The following is an 11,814-nucleotide window of genomic DNA, read 5'->3' as shown; positions in this document are numbered from 1 at the left end:
CGTGAACCTTGAGAAGCAGCTGTTTGAAAGGAATACCCCCCCCCTTCTCCAATCAAGGACAAAGTGACTTCACGGTTAGTGGCCTTACTAATTGTAGGCGCCAGGCTTATAAAACAAGGCGAGTCAATTACATGTCACTCGGTCTGCTCCTGTTGCAAAGGTGTCTAGCGTACTAAGACCACCTCAGTGCAGCCCTCCGCTCTTACTTCAAGTGGTGCAAACAGGCAGGCACCCAAGGCAGCAGTGCTGTTCCCTCCCATCCCGCTCATCACAGCGAACCGCACACTGAACCACCCTGGGTTACACAAAACCCCCAAGAAAGGATCAGGTCCCCGCTCTGGTTTGCTACAAAAAAGGCCTGGGCCCCTGCCAAGAGACAAGAGACAGGCTTTCTCCATACCTTAGCTTTGGAACGGTACAGTTTCTTCTGCAACTGCAGTTTCTGTTCCTGCAGGTACACGCTGTAGCACTTCACAGCTTCAGGTGAAGCTTCTGTGAGGGAGCTCCTTTTGAGAGGGTTGGCGAGCTCCTGCCACGGCTGCTTGACCCATGTCTAAAGAAATGGTGTTCCATGAGCATGGAGAAATCAGTGAGAAGATGACAACACGAGAGATGCTTTTACTCATGGGATGATATCATTAGCTCGGCCTTCAGGGTGGCCAGCAGGTCGAGGGAGGTGATTCTGCCCGTCTACTCTGCTCTCATGAGACCCCACCTGGAGTAATGCATCCAGCTCTGGGGTCCCCAGCACAAGGAGGACATGGACCTGCTCAAGCAGGTCCAGAGGAGGGCCACAACAATGATCAGAGGGCTGGAACACCTCTCCCGTGAAGAAAGGCTGAGAGAGTTGGGGTTGTTCAGCCTGGGGAAAAGCGAGCTCTGGGGAGACCTTACTGCGGCCTTTCAAAATAGAAAGAGAGAGAGAGACTTTTTACTAAGGCCTGAAGTGACAGGACAAGGGGCAACTGTTTTAAACTGAAAGAGGGTAGATTTAGAGTGGGCATAAGGAAGACATTTTTTGCAATGAGGGTGGTGGGACACTGGACCAGGTTGCCCAGAGAAATTGTGGCTGCCCCATCTCTGGAAGTGTTCAGGCTGGATGGGGCTTTGAGCAACCTGATCTAGTGGAAGGTGTCCCTGCCCATGGCAGGGGGGGTTGCACTAGATGATCTTTAAAGGACTCTTCCAACTCAAACCATTCTATGCTTCTGTGACTCAGTGAATTCAAACATAAGAGATTTTGGCCGCCACCAGCAGGCAACTGTCTCAGCTGAGCATATCTACAGGATCGCCAGCTCTTCGTGAGGCTTTCTCTTTCCTAATACACAGAAAAGGCTAAATATTCTTCTCCTTGGAATAGAGGATGAGAGTCTGCGCACGTGCTTTCGTCCAACCCACTGTTTTCCCTCTTTATGCAGCCCTTCGGCTTCACAAAGGGAACAAAATGAGGTGCGAAATACACCTCAGGTCCGGATTCAGTCACCTCCTCTCAGCAGCGTTCCAAAATGAACACAGTAGCAAGAACAGATCTCTGTACACTGACTGGTTCTATTTATGGATATCTGCATCAGCCTCTACTAGAGTCACCTGTCTGTCGCCTTGAAGGTCGGTTTGACATGAAGCATCCTTCTTTAGCTGAAGCTCTTCTCTCTCCGGTGCAGAAACCTGAGCAAGTGAGAACACGGACAGACAGATCGTGGGGAAAGGAATCCCCAGCAAGACTGCAGCATCGCACTGCATTGCAGCACCGGGGATACGGGAGCGTGACTTCGGCATTACCTCTGGAAAACAAAGTAACTTGCTCTCAGAAGAGTCAAAACCTCCCTCTTACCTGTGCTCCTGCTGCTGGGAAGACACCTACAAAGGAGGCAAGAAGCGAGACGCTGCTGTGAGTGCTTATTTCACTCTGCTTCTCCCCATCTGCTTCACCGCAGAAAAGCTTACAAAGGTAACCATTTAGTGCGTCAGGAAATTACCGTTGCCGCTCTCCTCTGCAACGGGCTGCACCCATGCTTCACGTCTGCATACAGGTGGAAGCTGCACGACGGCCGACGCTTTCGCTGGAGCTTCGCAATCCGACTGCGTAATTGAAAAGACATGCGTGAGAACTGGCACAGACTCCTCCTCAACCCGTTTCCACGCACAAAGCTCCAGCTTCAGGCAACACGCATAACGTGGTATCAGATGATGGAAAGAACGGAAAGGGCAAACACCACCGGCGTGTTAGGCATCTCTGTTGAGCAGGGCTTTCAAAAGGGGCCGACGTACCCCTGCCCAAGGCAGAGAGGACCTAGGCAGAAGCAGCTAAGCGTCTAGAGTGTAGGCCCTATGGGCAACCATTTGACACTGACTCTATGGTTCTGTGAATCTACCTGTCACCAACCCTGGGGGTATTTAGCAGAGGTGTAGATGTGGCATTCGGGGACACGGTTTAGGGGTGGGCTTGGCAGTGTTGGGTTTACGGTTGGACTTTTAAGGGTCTTTTCCAACCTAAACGACTCTATGATTCTATGAATCTACCTCAGAATCAAAAGGGGAGTCATCATCTTGCTGCTGTGCTCCTGCTGCTGGGAAGACACCTACAAAGGAGGCAAGAAGCGAGACGCTGCTGTGAGTGCTTATTTCACTCTGCTTTTCCCCATCTGCTTCACTGCAGAGAAGCTTACAAAGGTAACCATTTAGTGCGTCAGGAAATTACCGTTGCCGCTCTCCTCTGCAACGGGCTGCGCGCACGCTCCCTTTCCATCTGCAGCAGGAGGCAGCTCGTCGGCCGACGCTTTAGTTGGAGCTTCACAATCCGACTGCGTAATTGAAAAGACGTGCGTGAGAACTGGCACAGACTCCTCCTCAACCCGTTTCCACGCACAAAGCTCCCGCTTCAGGCAACACGCGTAACGTGGTATCAGATGATGGAAAGAACGGAAAGGGCAAACACCACCGGCGTGTTAGGCATCTCTGTTGAGCAGGGCTTTCAAAAGGGGCTGACGTACCCCTGCCCAAGGCAGAGAGGTCCTAGGCAGAAGCAGCTAAGCATCTAGAGTGTAGGCCCTATGGGCAACCATTTGACACTGACTCTATGATTCTATGAATCTACCTGTCACCATCCCTGGGGGTATTTAGAAGAGGTGTAGATGTGGCGTTCGGGGACACGGTTTAGGGGTGGGCTTGGCAGTGTTGGGTTTACGGTTGGACTTTTAAGGGTCTTTTCCAACCTAAACGACTCTATGAATCTACCTCAGAATCAAAAGGGGAGTCATCATCTTGCTGCTGTGCTCCTGCTGCTGGGAAGACACCTACAAAGGAGGCAAGAAGCGAGACGCTGCTGTGAGTGCTTATTTCACTCTGCTTTTCCCCATCTGCTTCACTGCAGAGAAGCTTACAAAGGTAACCATTTAGTGCGTCAGGAAATTACCGTTGCCGCTCTCCTCTGCAACGGGCTGCGCCCATGCTCCAAGTTTGTGTGCAGGTGGAATCCACACGCCGGCCGTCACATTCATTGGAGCTTCACAATCCGACTGCGTAATTGAAAAGACGTGCGTGAGAACTGGCACAGACTCCTCCTCAACCCGTTTCCACGCACAAAGCTCCCGCTTCAGGCAACACGCGTAACGTGGTATCAGATGATGGAAAGAACGGAAAGGGCAAACACCACCGGCGTGTTAGGCATCTCTGTTGAGCACGGATTTCAAAAGGGGCCGATGTACACCTGCCCAAGGCAGAGAGGACCTAGGCAGAAGCAGCTAAGCGCCTAGAGTGTAGGCCCTATGGGCAACCATTTGACATTGACTCTATGATTCTATGAATCTACCTGTCACCATCCCTGGGGGTATTTAGCAGAGGTGTAGATGTGGCGTTCAGGGACACGGTTTAGGGGTGGGTTTGGCAGTGTTGGGTTTACGGTTGGACTCGATGATCCTAAGGGTCTTTTCCAACCTAAACGACTCTATGAATCTACCTCAGAATCAAAAGGGGAGTCATCATCTTGCTCGTGTGCTCCTGCTGCTGGGAAGACACCTACAAAGGAGGCAAGAAGCGAGACGCTGCTGTGAGTGCTTATTTCACTCTGCTTTTCCCCACGTGCTTCACTGCAGAGAAGCTTACAAAGGTAACCATTTAGTGCGTCAGGAAATTACCGTTGCCACTCTCCTCTGCAACGGGCTGCGCGCACGCTCCCTTTCCATCTGCAGCAGGAGGCAGCTCGTCGGCCGACGCTTTAGTTGGAGCTTCACAATCCGACTGCGTAATTGAAAAGACGTGCGTGAGAACTGGCACAGACTCCTTCTCAACTTCTTTCCACGCACAAAGCTCCCGCTTCAGCCAACACCCGTAACGTGGCATCAGATGATGGAAAGAACGGAAAGGGCAAACACCACCGGCGTGTTAGGCATCTCTGTTGAGCAGGGCTTTCAAAGGGGCCGATGTACACCTGCCCAAGGCAGAGAGGACCTAGGCAGAAGCAGCTAAGCGTCTAGAGTGTAGGCCCTATGGGCAACCATTTGACACTGACTCTATGATTCTATGAATCTACCTGTCACCAACCCTGGGGGTATTTAGCAGAGGTGTAGATGTGGCGCTGGGGTACACGGTTTAGGGGTGGGCTTGGCAGTGTTGGGTTTACGGTTGGACTTTTAAGGGTCTTTTCCAACCTAAACGACTCTATGAATCTACCTCAGAATCAAAAGGGGAGTCATCATCTTGCTGCTGTGCTCCTGCTGCTGGGAAGACACCTACAAAGGAGGCAAGAAGCGAGATGCTGCTGTGAGTGCTTATTTCACTCTGCTTTTCCCCATGTGCTTCACTGCAGAGAAGCTTACAAAGGTAACCATTTAGTGCGTCAGGAAATTACCGTTGCCGCTCTCCTCTGCAACGGGCTGCGCCCATGCTCCAAGTTTGTGTGCAGGTGGAATCCACACGCCGGCCGTCACATTCATTGGAGCTTCACAATCCGACTGTGTAATTGAAAAGACATGTGTGAGAACTGGCACAGACTCCTCCTCAACCCGTTTCCACGCACAAAGCTCCCGCTTCAGGCAACACGCGTAACGTGGTATCAGATGATGGAAAGAACGGAAAGGGCAAACACCACCGGCGTGTTAGGCATCTCTGTTGAGCAGGGCTTTCAAAAGGGGCCGATGTACACCTGCCCAAGGCAGAGAGGACCTAGGCAGAAGCAGCTAAGCGTCTAGAGTGTAGGCCCTATGGGCAACCATTTGACACTGACTCTATGATTCTGTGAATCTACCTGTCACCATCCCTGGGGGTATTTAGCAGAGGTGTAGATGTGGCGCTGGGGTACACGGTTTAGGGGTGGGCTTGGCAGTGTTGGGTTTACGGTTGGACTTTTAAGGGTCTTTTCCCACCTAAACGAATCTATGAATCTACCTCAGAATCAAAAGGGGAGTCATCATCTTGCTGCTGTGCTCCTGCTGCTGGGAAGACACCTACAAAGGAGGCAAGAAGCGAGACGCTGCTGTGAGTGCTTATTTCACTCTGCTTTTCCCCATGTGCTTCACCGCAGAGAAGCTTACAAAGGTAACCATTTAGTGCGTCTGGAAATTACCGTTGCCGCTCTCCTCTGCAACGGGCTGCGCGCACGCTCCCTTTCCATCTGCAGCAGGAGGCAGCTCGTCGGCCGACGCTTTAGTTGGAGCTTCACAATCCGACTGCGTAATTGAAAAGACGTGCGTGAGAACTGGCACAGACTCCTCCTCAACCCGTTTCCACGCACAAAGCTCCCGCTTCAGCCAACACGCGTAACGTGGTATCAGATGATGGAAAGAACGGAAAGGGCAAACACCACCGGCGTGTTAGGCATCTCTGTTGAGCACGGATTTCAAAGGGGCCGACGTACACCTGCCCAAGGCAGAGAGGACCTAGGCAGAAGCAGCTAAGCGCCTAGAGTGTAGGCCCTAGGGGCAACCATTTGACACTGACTCTATGATTCTATGAATGTACCTCAGAATCAAAAGAGGAGTCGTAATCTTCCTCTTCTTGTCCTCCTGCTGCTGGCAAGACACCTACAAAGGAGGTAAGATGTGAGACTCTGCTGTGAGTGCTTATTTCACTCTGCCTTTCCCCATCCCTCAAGCCCTGCATCCAATCAAGAGGTTATCATTCTTCTACAGGCCAGTGATTTGTCTTCATCACCTCCTCCACGGTGAAGGATCCTACCTGCTCCGGTCAGTGTAGGGGTGCCCAAGGGAGAGTCAGCAGTCTTCCCAGAGCAAGAGCTGTCAAGCACTGCTGGGCCTTCTGTGCCTCCTGCAGAACATTCTCCCCTCATTTCACAGCCGGTGTTTTGCTCCAGTTGCTTCTGAATACTATATACAGAAAGGAAGGAAATGCATTTGTTAAAAATACCCCCCCGCTTGCATACACTCTCTACTGGAAGAGCAACAGCCATTCATGAGCCATCCGAGCCATATTCATAGCCAGCTGGTAAAGGGTAACACCCACACCCAGCGACACCTTGCTGCACGACTACTGGAGGCTGAAATACTCACTACAGGCATGTTCGTGCTGCAGGTGCTTATTCTTGTCTATGGAGTATCTCAGCCCCACTGGTTACAGTCTCATCCGACAAACCCCCTCTCCATTTTGAGGGCCATTGAGATTAAGACAACCCTTGGCAGACTGACATCTCACTACAAGGCTTCTACCTCAGTGGGATGCTACACTAATGCTGCAGCTACTCTTCCCGTGAAGCTGGGGTAACGTCTCCTCAAACCCAGTCCTGACTTTGAAGGGCTTAAGAAATTCCCATGGTCAGCCAGAGGACCGGAGAGTTTAGAGAGCTCCTAGTTGGGATATCAAGAGGCCAACAAAGATTGTGGTTGCATGGCAAGCACTGCAGGCGCTAATACATTGTAGAGGTGTTATCTTCTAACAACCTTGGCTGAGGGTCAGGTGGGGCTCTGGAGAGAGACCACTTTCAGGTTTGCTGCATAAGCAGAACTAAAACCAAAAAAAACCCCCCAAACAAGAAAAGAAAATACTAGAAACGTGCTCCAGACCAAGGCTGCTATGCAAAGTGGTGCATTAGCACAACAGGGATGCTGTGCCAGAAGCCGGGAGGGAAGGAACGAGCATCTTGTTTTGCTAGAGCAATCCTCAGACGTGCTTTACTCCTAAAGGGGTTTTTACTCCACAGTTTACCCAGGCACCCTTCTCTCCTGCTTCCCATCGATACAAGGGCGCTTGCCACCGGGCTGGGCTCCGCCGGGGTGGCCGGCCGGAGGCTTTTGCTCCGGGCGCCGCCCGCCCCTTACTGCTTCTCCGCGTCCCGCCTGTTGATGCGGAATCTCTTCCTCCACCAGTGCCGCTGCAGCCGCGCCAGGTCACCTCCGGCGGCCGCGCCGTGCAGCCCGCCCCGGGGCTTCTCCCGGACCTCGGAGGGCTCGGCGGCGCAGGGTCCGGCATCGCCGTCGGAGGGCGGCGGCCGCCGCACCCTCCCCAGGCAGCACGAGAAGAGCCGCTGCATGCCGCCGCGGGGATGGCGCCCGGCGGGCTCTGCCGAGCCCCGGGCGGTCTCCCCGAGGCCCAACCGAGCGAAGCAGGGGCGAGAAGAGCCGAGCCCCGAGCGCCGGCCGCCGCTCGGCAGCTCCGGTCGCTCCCGCTCCGCACAGGACGCCGTCTGCGCCGGCAGGGGGCAGCCTAGCAACGGGGCGTCACACAGGGGGCGCGGCGGCCGGGGAGGAGGGGGCGGTTCCAAGGGGGGATTCCACGGGGGGCGGGCCCAAGGGGGGCGGCTCCCGGGGCGGCCCCGCCCCGCCCCGCCCCGCCCCGCCCGGCGCGGGCAATGGCGGCGGGCGGCAGGCGGCGGGTGCTGCCGCCCTGGCTGGAGGCGGCGGGGGACGAGCGGGTGGTCGCGGCGGGGACCCCCCCCGCCAAGGGCGGGCAGCGGCGGCGGCGGCAGGCGGCGGCAGGCGGCGGGTCCCAGGTAGCGCCGCTGGGGCGGGCGAGGCCGGGCCCGGTTCGCCCTGAGCGTCTTCCCCGTGCGGTTGGCAGGGCGGCGGTGTACTGCATGACCGAGGCGGAGCTGGTGGATGTGGCCCTGGCGGTCCTGGCGGAGGTGAGCGCGGACCCCCCGGGGCGGGGGCGGGGGCGGGGGCGGGGGACACACACACGCACACGGTCCTGGCAGCGGGGAGGGCTCGGGGGAGCGGGCAGGGAGCGCTGCCGGCGGCGGCGGCGGCTCCCTGGGGCCTGGCCGGGGGTGTCCCGCGGTGGGGGGGGGCGGGCGGGCTGCTCCTTCTGCCCCTCGGGGTGCAATTCGCGCCCAGCCGGCTCTGGTTGTTTTTCCCTTTGGCTAGAACCTGCAGCGCGAGGAAGGTGAGGAGAAGGCCCGGTCCGGGAGCCGGGAGGAGCAGGAGCTCCAGCCGACGCCAAAGGAGGCTCCGGGAAGCACGGCCAGCAGCGGGGGAGGCAGCGGCCGCAGCCCGGCTCTCCCGTCCCCTGCCGGTGGCGCCGCGGGGAGGCCAGGCTGGGAGGACTCTGAGGACGATGCTCTGAAATACGTCAGGGAGATCTTTTTCAGCTGACGTTGCCTGCTCCGCCGCTGCCCAGGAGCCAAGGGGACACCCAGGACGGTGGGAGGAGGACCTGGAGCGGGCTGTGGAGCTGCTGTGTTGGTAGCCTGCGGAGCTGGTAGGAGGCCCGCGAAAGCCATGGGGGAGAGGAAGGGGGCACTGGCTTCTCCCGGTGTGTGCTGGCTTCAGCGGGCTTTGGCTCCGGGTTAGGTTGTGTTCAGTTTTGCTCGGCATCTCGGAGCACGGAGAGATGAAAGAGGAGGTGTGGGTTCCCGTGAGCGTCCCTTTGGTGGGTCGGTGTCGGGGCTCGAGGGGAGCAGGGAGTTGCTGGCCCTGGCAGGCTTTTGCTGGCTCTGCGGAGCCGAATAGTCGCGGTCCAGCCTTGGGGCTCCCTTGTCCTTGCGGTCCCTCCGTGACAGCTGCCGTGGGGCCTGGCAGGCTGTCCCCGTTGGGCCTGACGCTGGATTTGCCCGCAGGCTCGGGCAGGCCTCCCGTAGCTGGGGAGGACACGGGTGGGAGCAGACTGGCAGGGGCAGGGACCGTTCTGAGGGGGCTGACCCCATGGCAGGGTGCGCGGGGGTCTAGGGAGGGATAAGGATGGCTCAGTGGCAAGAGCCAGTCTGAAGCGGGGATGAACAAACCACACGAAGCCAGGGCAGGTGCGAGAGCCTTTCATGAAACGCAGAATCAGTCACAGCAGCGTCACCAGCCACACCCCCACCACGAGGGCAGCAGGGGAGAAAACGGCCCCTGGTGTCCCGAAGGGGATGGGGGGAAAGCAGGCGCTGCTTTGTGCGAGGTTAAGGGGATGGGGGGGGGAAGCAGGCGCTGCTTTGTGCGAGGTTACAGACGTGGCACGGAGCGGTGCTGTGCACCGCCGCTAAGGCGGAGAGACCCCATCCAGTGCGCTGGCTGCGATGGCCCAGCTGGGGCACTGCACCCCAGCCTTCGGCAGCCCTTGCGCTGCTCCCCGAGCACACGCTTGCACGGGGCGTGCGTTGGTGTGGGCTAGCTTTGCGGTGACCTGCCCTCGCGCAGAACCCGTTCTCCTGGAGTCTCAAAGGCTGCTGGACTGCTGGGCTCAGCCCCGTAATGTCAGTGGGGACAAACCTGGGGCTCTGCACCAAAATCCTCTGCTTCCTCGTGGAAACCCTCCTCCTCCTCAGAGCTGTGTTCAGTGCTCAGCAAGTTGTTGGGCTGCCCCTGCAGGGGCTCTGCTGCTGCTTGGGGTTGGATGTGGGCCACTTCACCCGAATGAACTAAAGCAGAGTCACTCCAGGTGTTATTCCAGCAGGTGAAGTACAGGTGCTCCTGCTGAAGAGTATTTCCAGTGCCCCTCTGGGGCTGCCACTGCTGTGGTGGCAGTGTGAAGCCACAGCTCCTCAAGTTGCTTCGAAGGCGTCCCTGGTTAGTTCGGGAGGTGGAGAAGGAGCAGAGTCTCTTTGGGCAACGCCAAGAAAGGAAGCCTGCTTGCTTCTCTGCCTGCTTATACTTAGGCTAGATATGGCCAGAGGGTTGTGTCCGCTGTGTGCTGGTTCTGATCCGTCCCCTTCGCTCTCCTCTGGGTCAGGGCCAGAAATGCTGTCGCTTATGATGCTGTGCCCCAGGCCGAGGGGCGTGTTGCACGCTGCTGTTCCCAGAAAGCTTCCACGCCGTGCTGCGGGTGTTGGTGTCTGCTGCCTGCTTGCTGCAGGAGCACTGCACGCAGCCGTTTGCCAGAGGCTGGAGATGGGCCTTTGGACTAAGGATCAAATTCCTACCAGTGACTAAAGCTGTAGCGGGATTACTGTTTTAAAGCATGTTATCAATAGCGCTTGCATCTTCTTCGCCCTCAAATCCCGACGGGCAGGGCCCCGTCAGGAAAAGGGCTTTGACCCGGGTGTGTGTTGCTTGGCCCAGCTGAGGTACATAAGTGGCAGTGAGAATCTGGAGCAGTAGCAGAGCCTGAGTCCCAAGCAATGCCAGGAAGCCCCCAGTGAAATCAGAGAGGTGAATCCACTGCGAGGTTTGGAAAAGAAACGTACCCAGGCCTCCAGAGAGGATTATCATCTTGATGATGAGTATGATGAGGATCGCCTTCCAGCCCTCCCTCTCCTCTCTGCACTGCACGTGTGCAACAAAAACGGGGTAGAAGATGCTGAAGACCAGGCAGGCGTACACACAAACCCTGGCTAGCACCATTCCTGGTAGGCTGATGCCCATCACCTGCAGATGCTTGTACTCCAGGCACTGCAGCTCCCCAGCTGTCGCGTTCCACAGGCAGAAGTTGTAAAAGCCAATGCGTTTGTCAGGGCGGTCGACCGGGTTCCCGGCTTCCCACAGCAGCGCGTAGAGCATCAAGGCCAAGTTTCCAGCAGCCTCAAGGAAGGTCAGTGCACACAGCAGGTGCCCGGTGCACCGCTGCTGCAGCAGCAGACCCATCCTGGCGCCTGCGTGCTCTCTTGATACCGTGGTACAGCCTGCTGTGGGGACGCCTGCTGCCAAACACGAAGGGGGGGAACCCACTGGTGGTTGCGTCTCATGGCACCCTTCCCAAGGTGTGCTCTGAGCCTGTGGCCCTGAGGTCTCGGGACTCCCCTTGCAAGTAGAGCAGGAGCGTCTCTGACTGTGCTGTGCCTGTGTTACTGGGTGGGGGGGTGTGCATTTTTGGTCACAGCAAAGGTGGCTTTAATGATGTCCTGTGTGTGGACCATCACTGGGAGGACAGTATGGCTCCCTTAGCCCCACACGGGCCCTTTGCACCACGGCCTCATGTTGGACTGTCCGGGTTTCGGCTGGGATAGAGTTAACTGTCTTCCTAGTAGCTGGTACCGTGCTCCGTGCTCCGTTTTGAGTTCAGTATGCGAAGAATGTTGATAACACTGATGTTTTCAGTTGTTGCTCAGTAGTGTTCAGTCTAAAGTCAAGGATTTTTCAGCTTCTCCTGCCCAGCCAGCGAGAAAGCTGGAGGGGCACAAGAAGTCGGCACAGGACACAGCCAGGGCAGCTGACCCAAACTGGCCAAGGGTGTATTCCGTACCACGGGACGTCCCATCTAGTATAGGAACTGGGAAGGGGGCGCGGGGAACTGCCGCTCGGGGACTAGCTGGGTGTCGGTTGGCGGGTGGTGAGCAATTGCACTGCGCATCATTTGTACATTCCAATCCTTTCGTTGTTGCTGTTGTCATTTTATGAGTGTTATCATTATTAGTTTCTTCTTTTCTGTTCTATTAAACCGTTCGTATCTCAACCCACGGGTTTTGCTTCTTTTCCCGATTTTCTCCCCCATCCCACTGGGTGGGGGGGA

General features: G+C 56.6%; 2 protein-coding genes and 1 long non-coding RNA gene across 4 annotated transcripts; 1 reads left to right on the top strand and 2 right to left on the bottom strand.

The window, feature by feature from the left end:
• Positions 1 to 312: 312 nt before the first annotated feature.
• Positions 313 to 1,876, bottom strand: LOC128135554 (uncharacterized). 2 transcript variants are annotated; one of them, XR_008233120.1, is made up of 3 exons: positions 1,832 to 1,876; positions 1,588 to 1,665; positions 313 to 900 (listed from the first exon to the last, which is right to left on the bottom strand). It is a non-coding gene; the product is annotated as an uncharacterized LOC128135554 (long non-coding RNA). The 2 variants fall into 2 exon arrangements; XR_008233119.1 differs by having other exon boundaries at positions 313 to 553.
• A 5,922-nt stretch (positions 1,877 to 7,798) lies between these two features.
• LOC128135681 (cell cycle regulator of non-homologous end joining-like) lies at positions 7,799 to 9,321 on the top strand. Its single transcript, XM_052774747.1, has 3 exons — positions 7,799 to 7,932; positions 8,008 to 8,071; positions 8,313 to 9,321. Exons 1-3 carry the CDS (start codon positions 7,799 to 7,801, stop codon positions 8,538 to 8,540), a joined length of 426 nt encoding a protein of 141 aa, XP_052630707.1. The 3' UTR covers positions 8,541 to 9,321.
• A 713-nt stretch (positions 9,322 to 10,034) lies between these two features.
• LOC128135729 (transmembrane protein 140-like) lies at positions 10,035 to 11,195 on the bottom strand (the record flags this gene model as incomplete). Its single annotated transcript, XM_052774800.1, has 1 exon — positions 10,035 to 11,195. A coding segment is annotated over one exon (876 nt), but the record flags the coding sequence as incomplete, so codon positions are not given.
• Between the last annotated feature and the right edge of the window lie 619 nt (positions 11,196 to 11,814).

Source organism: Harpia harpyja, chromosome 23, assembly GCF_026419915.1.
Source record: "Harpia harpyja isolate bHarHar1 chromosome 23, bHarHar1 primary haplotype, whole genome shotgun sequence".
NCBI lineage: Eukaryota > Metazoa > Chordata > Aves > Accipitriformes > Accipitridae > Harpia > Harpia harpyja.
Note: the sequence above shows the minus strand (reverse complement) of the source record. Positions and strands in the feature narration are given on the sequence as shown.

Coding starts and splice junctions, on each gene's coding strand:
- LOC128135681 (XM_052774747.1), top strand. CDS start 7,799: ATGGCGGCGGGCGGCAGGCGGCGGGTGCTGCCGCCCTGGCTGGAGGCG. Junction 7,933..8,007: donor CAGGCGGCGGCAGGCGGCGG/GTCCCAGGTAGC, acceptor TGCGGTTGGCAG/GGCGGCGGTGTACTGCATGA. Junction 8,072..8,312: donor CCCTGGCGGTCCTGGCGGAG/GTGAGCGCGGAC, acceptor CCCTTTGGCTAG/AACCTGCAGCGCGAGGAAGG.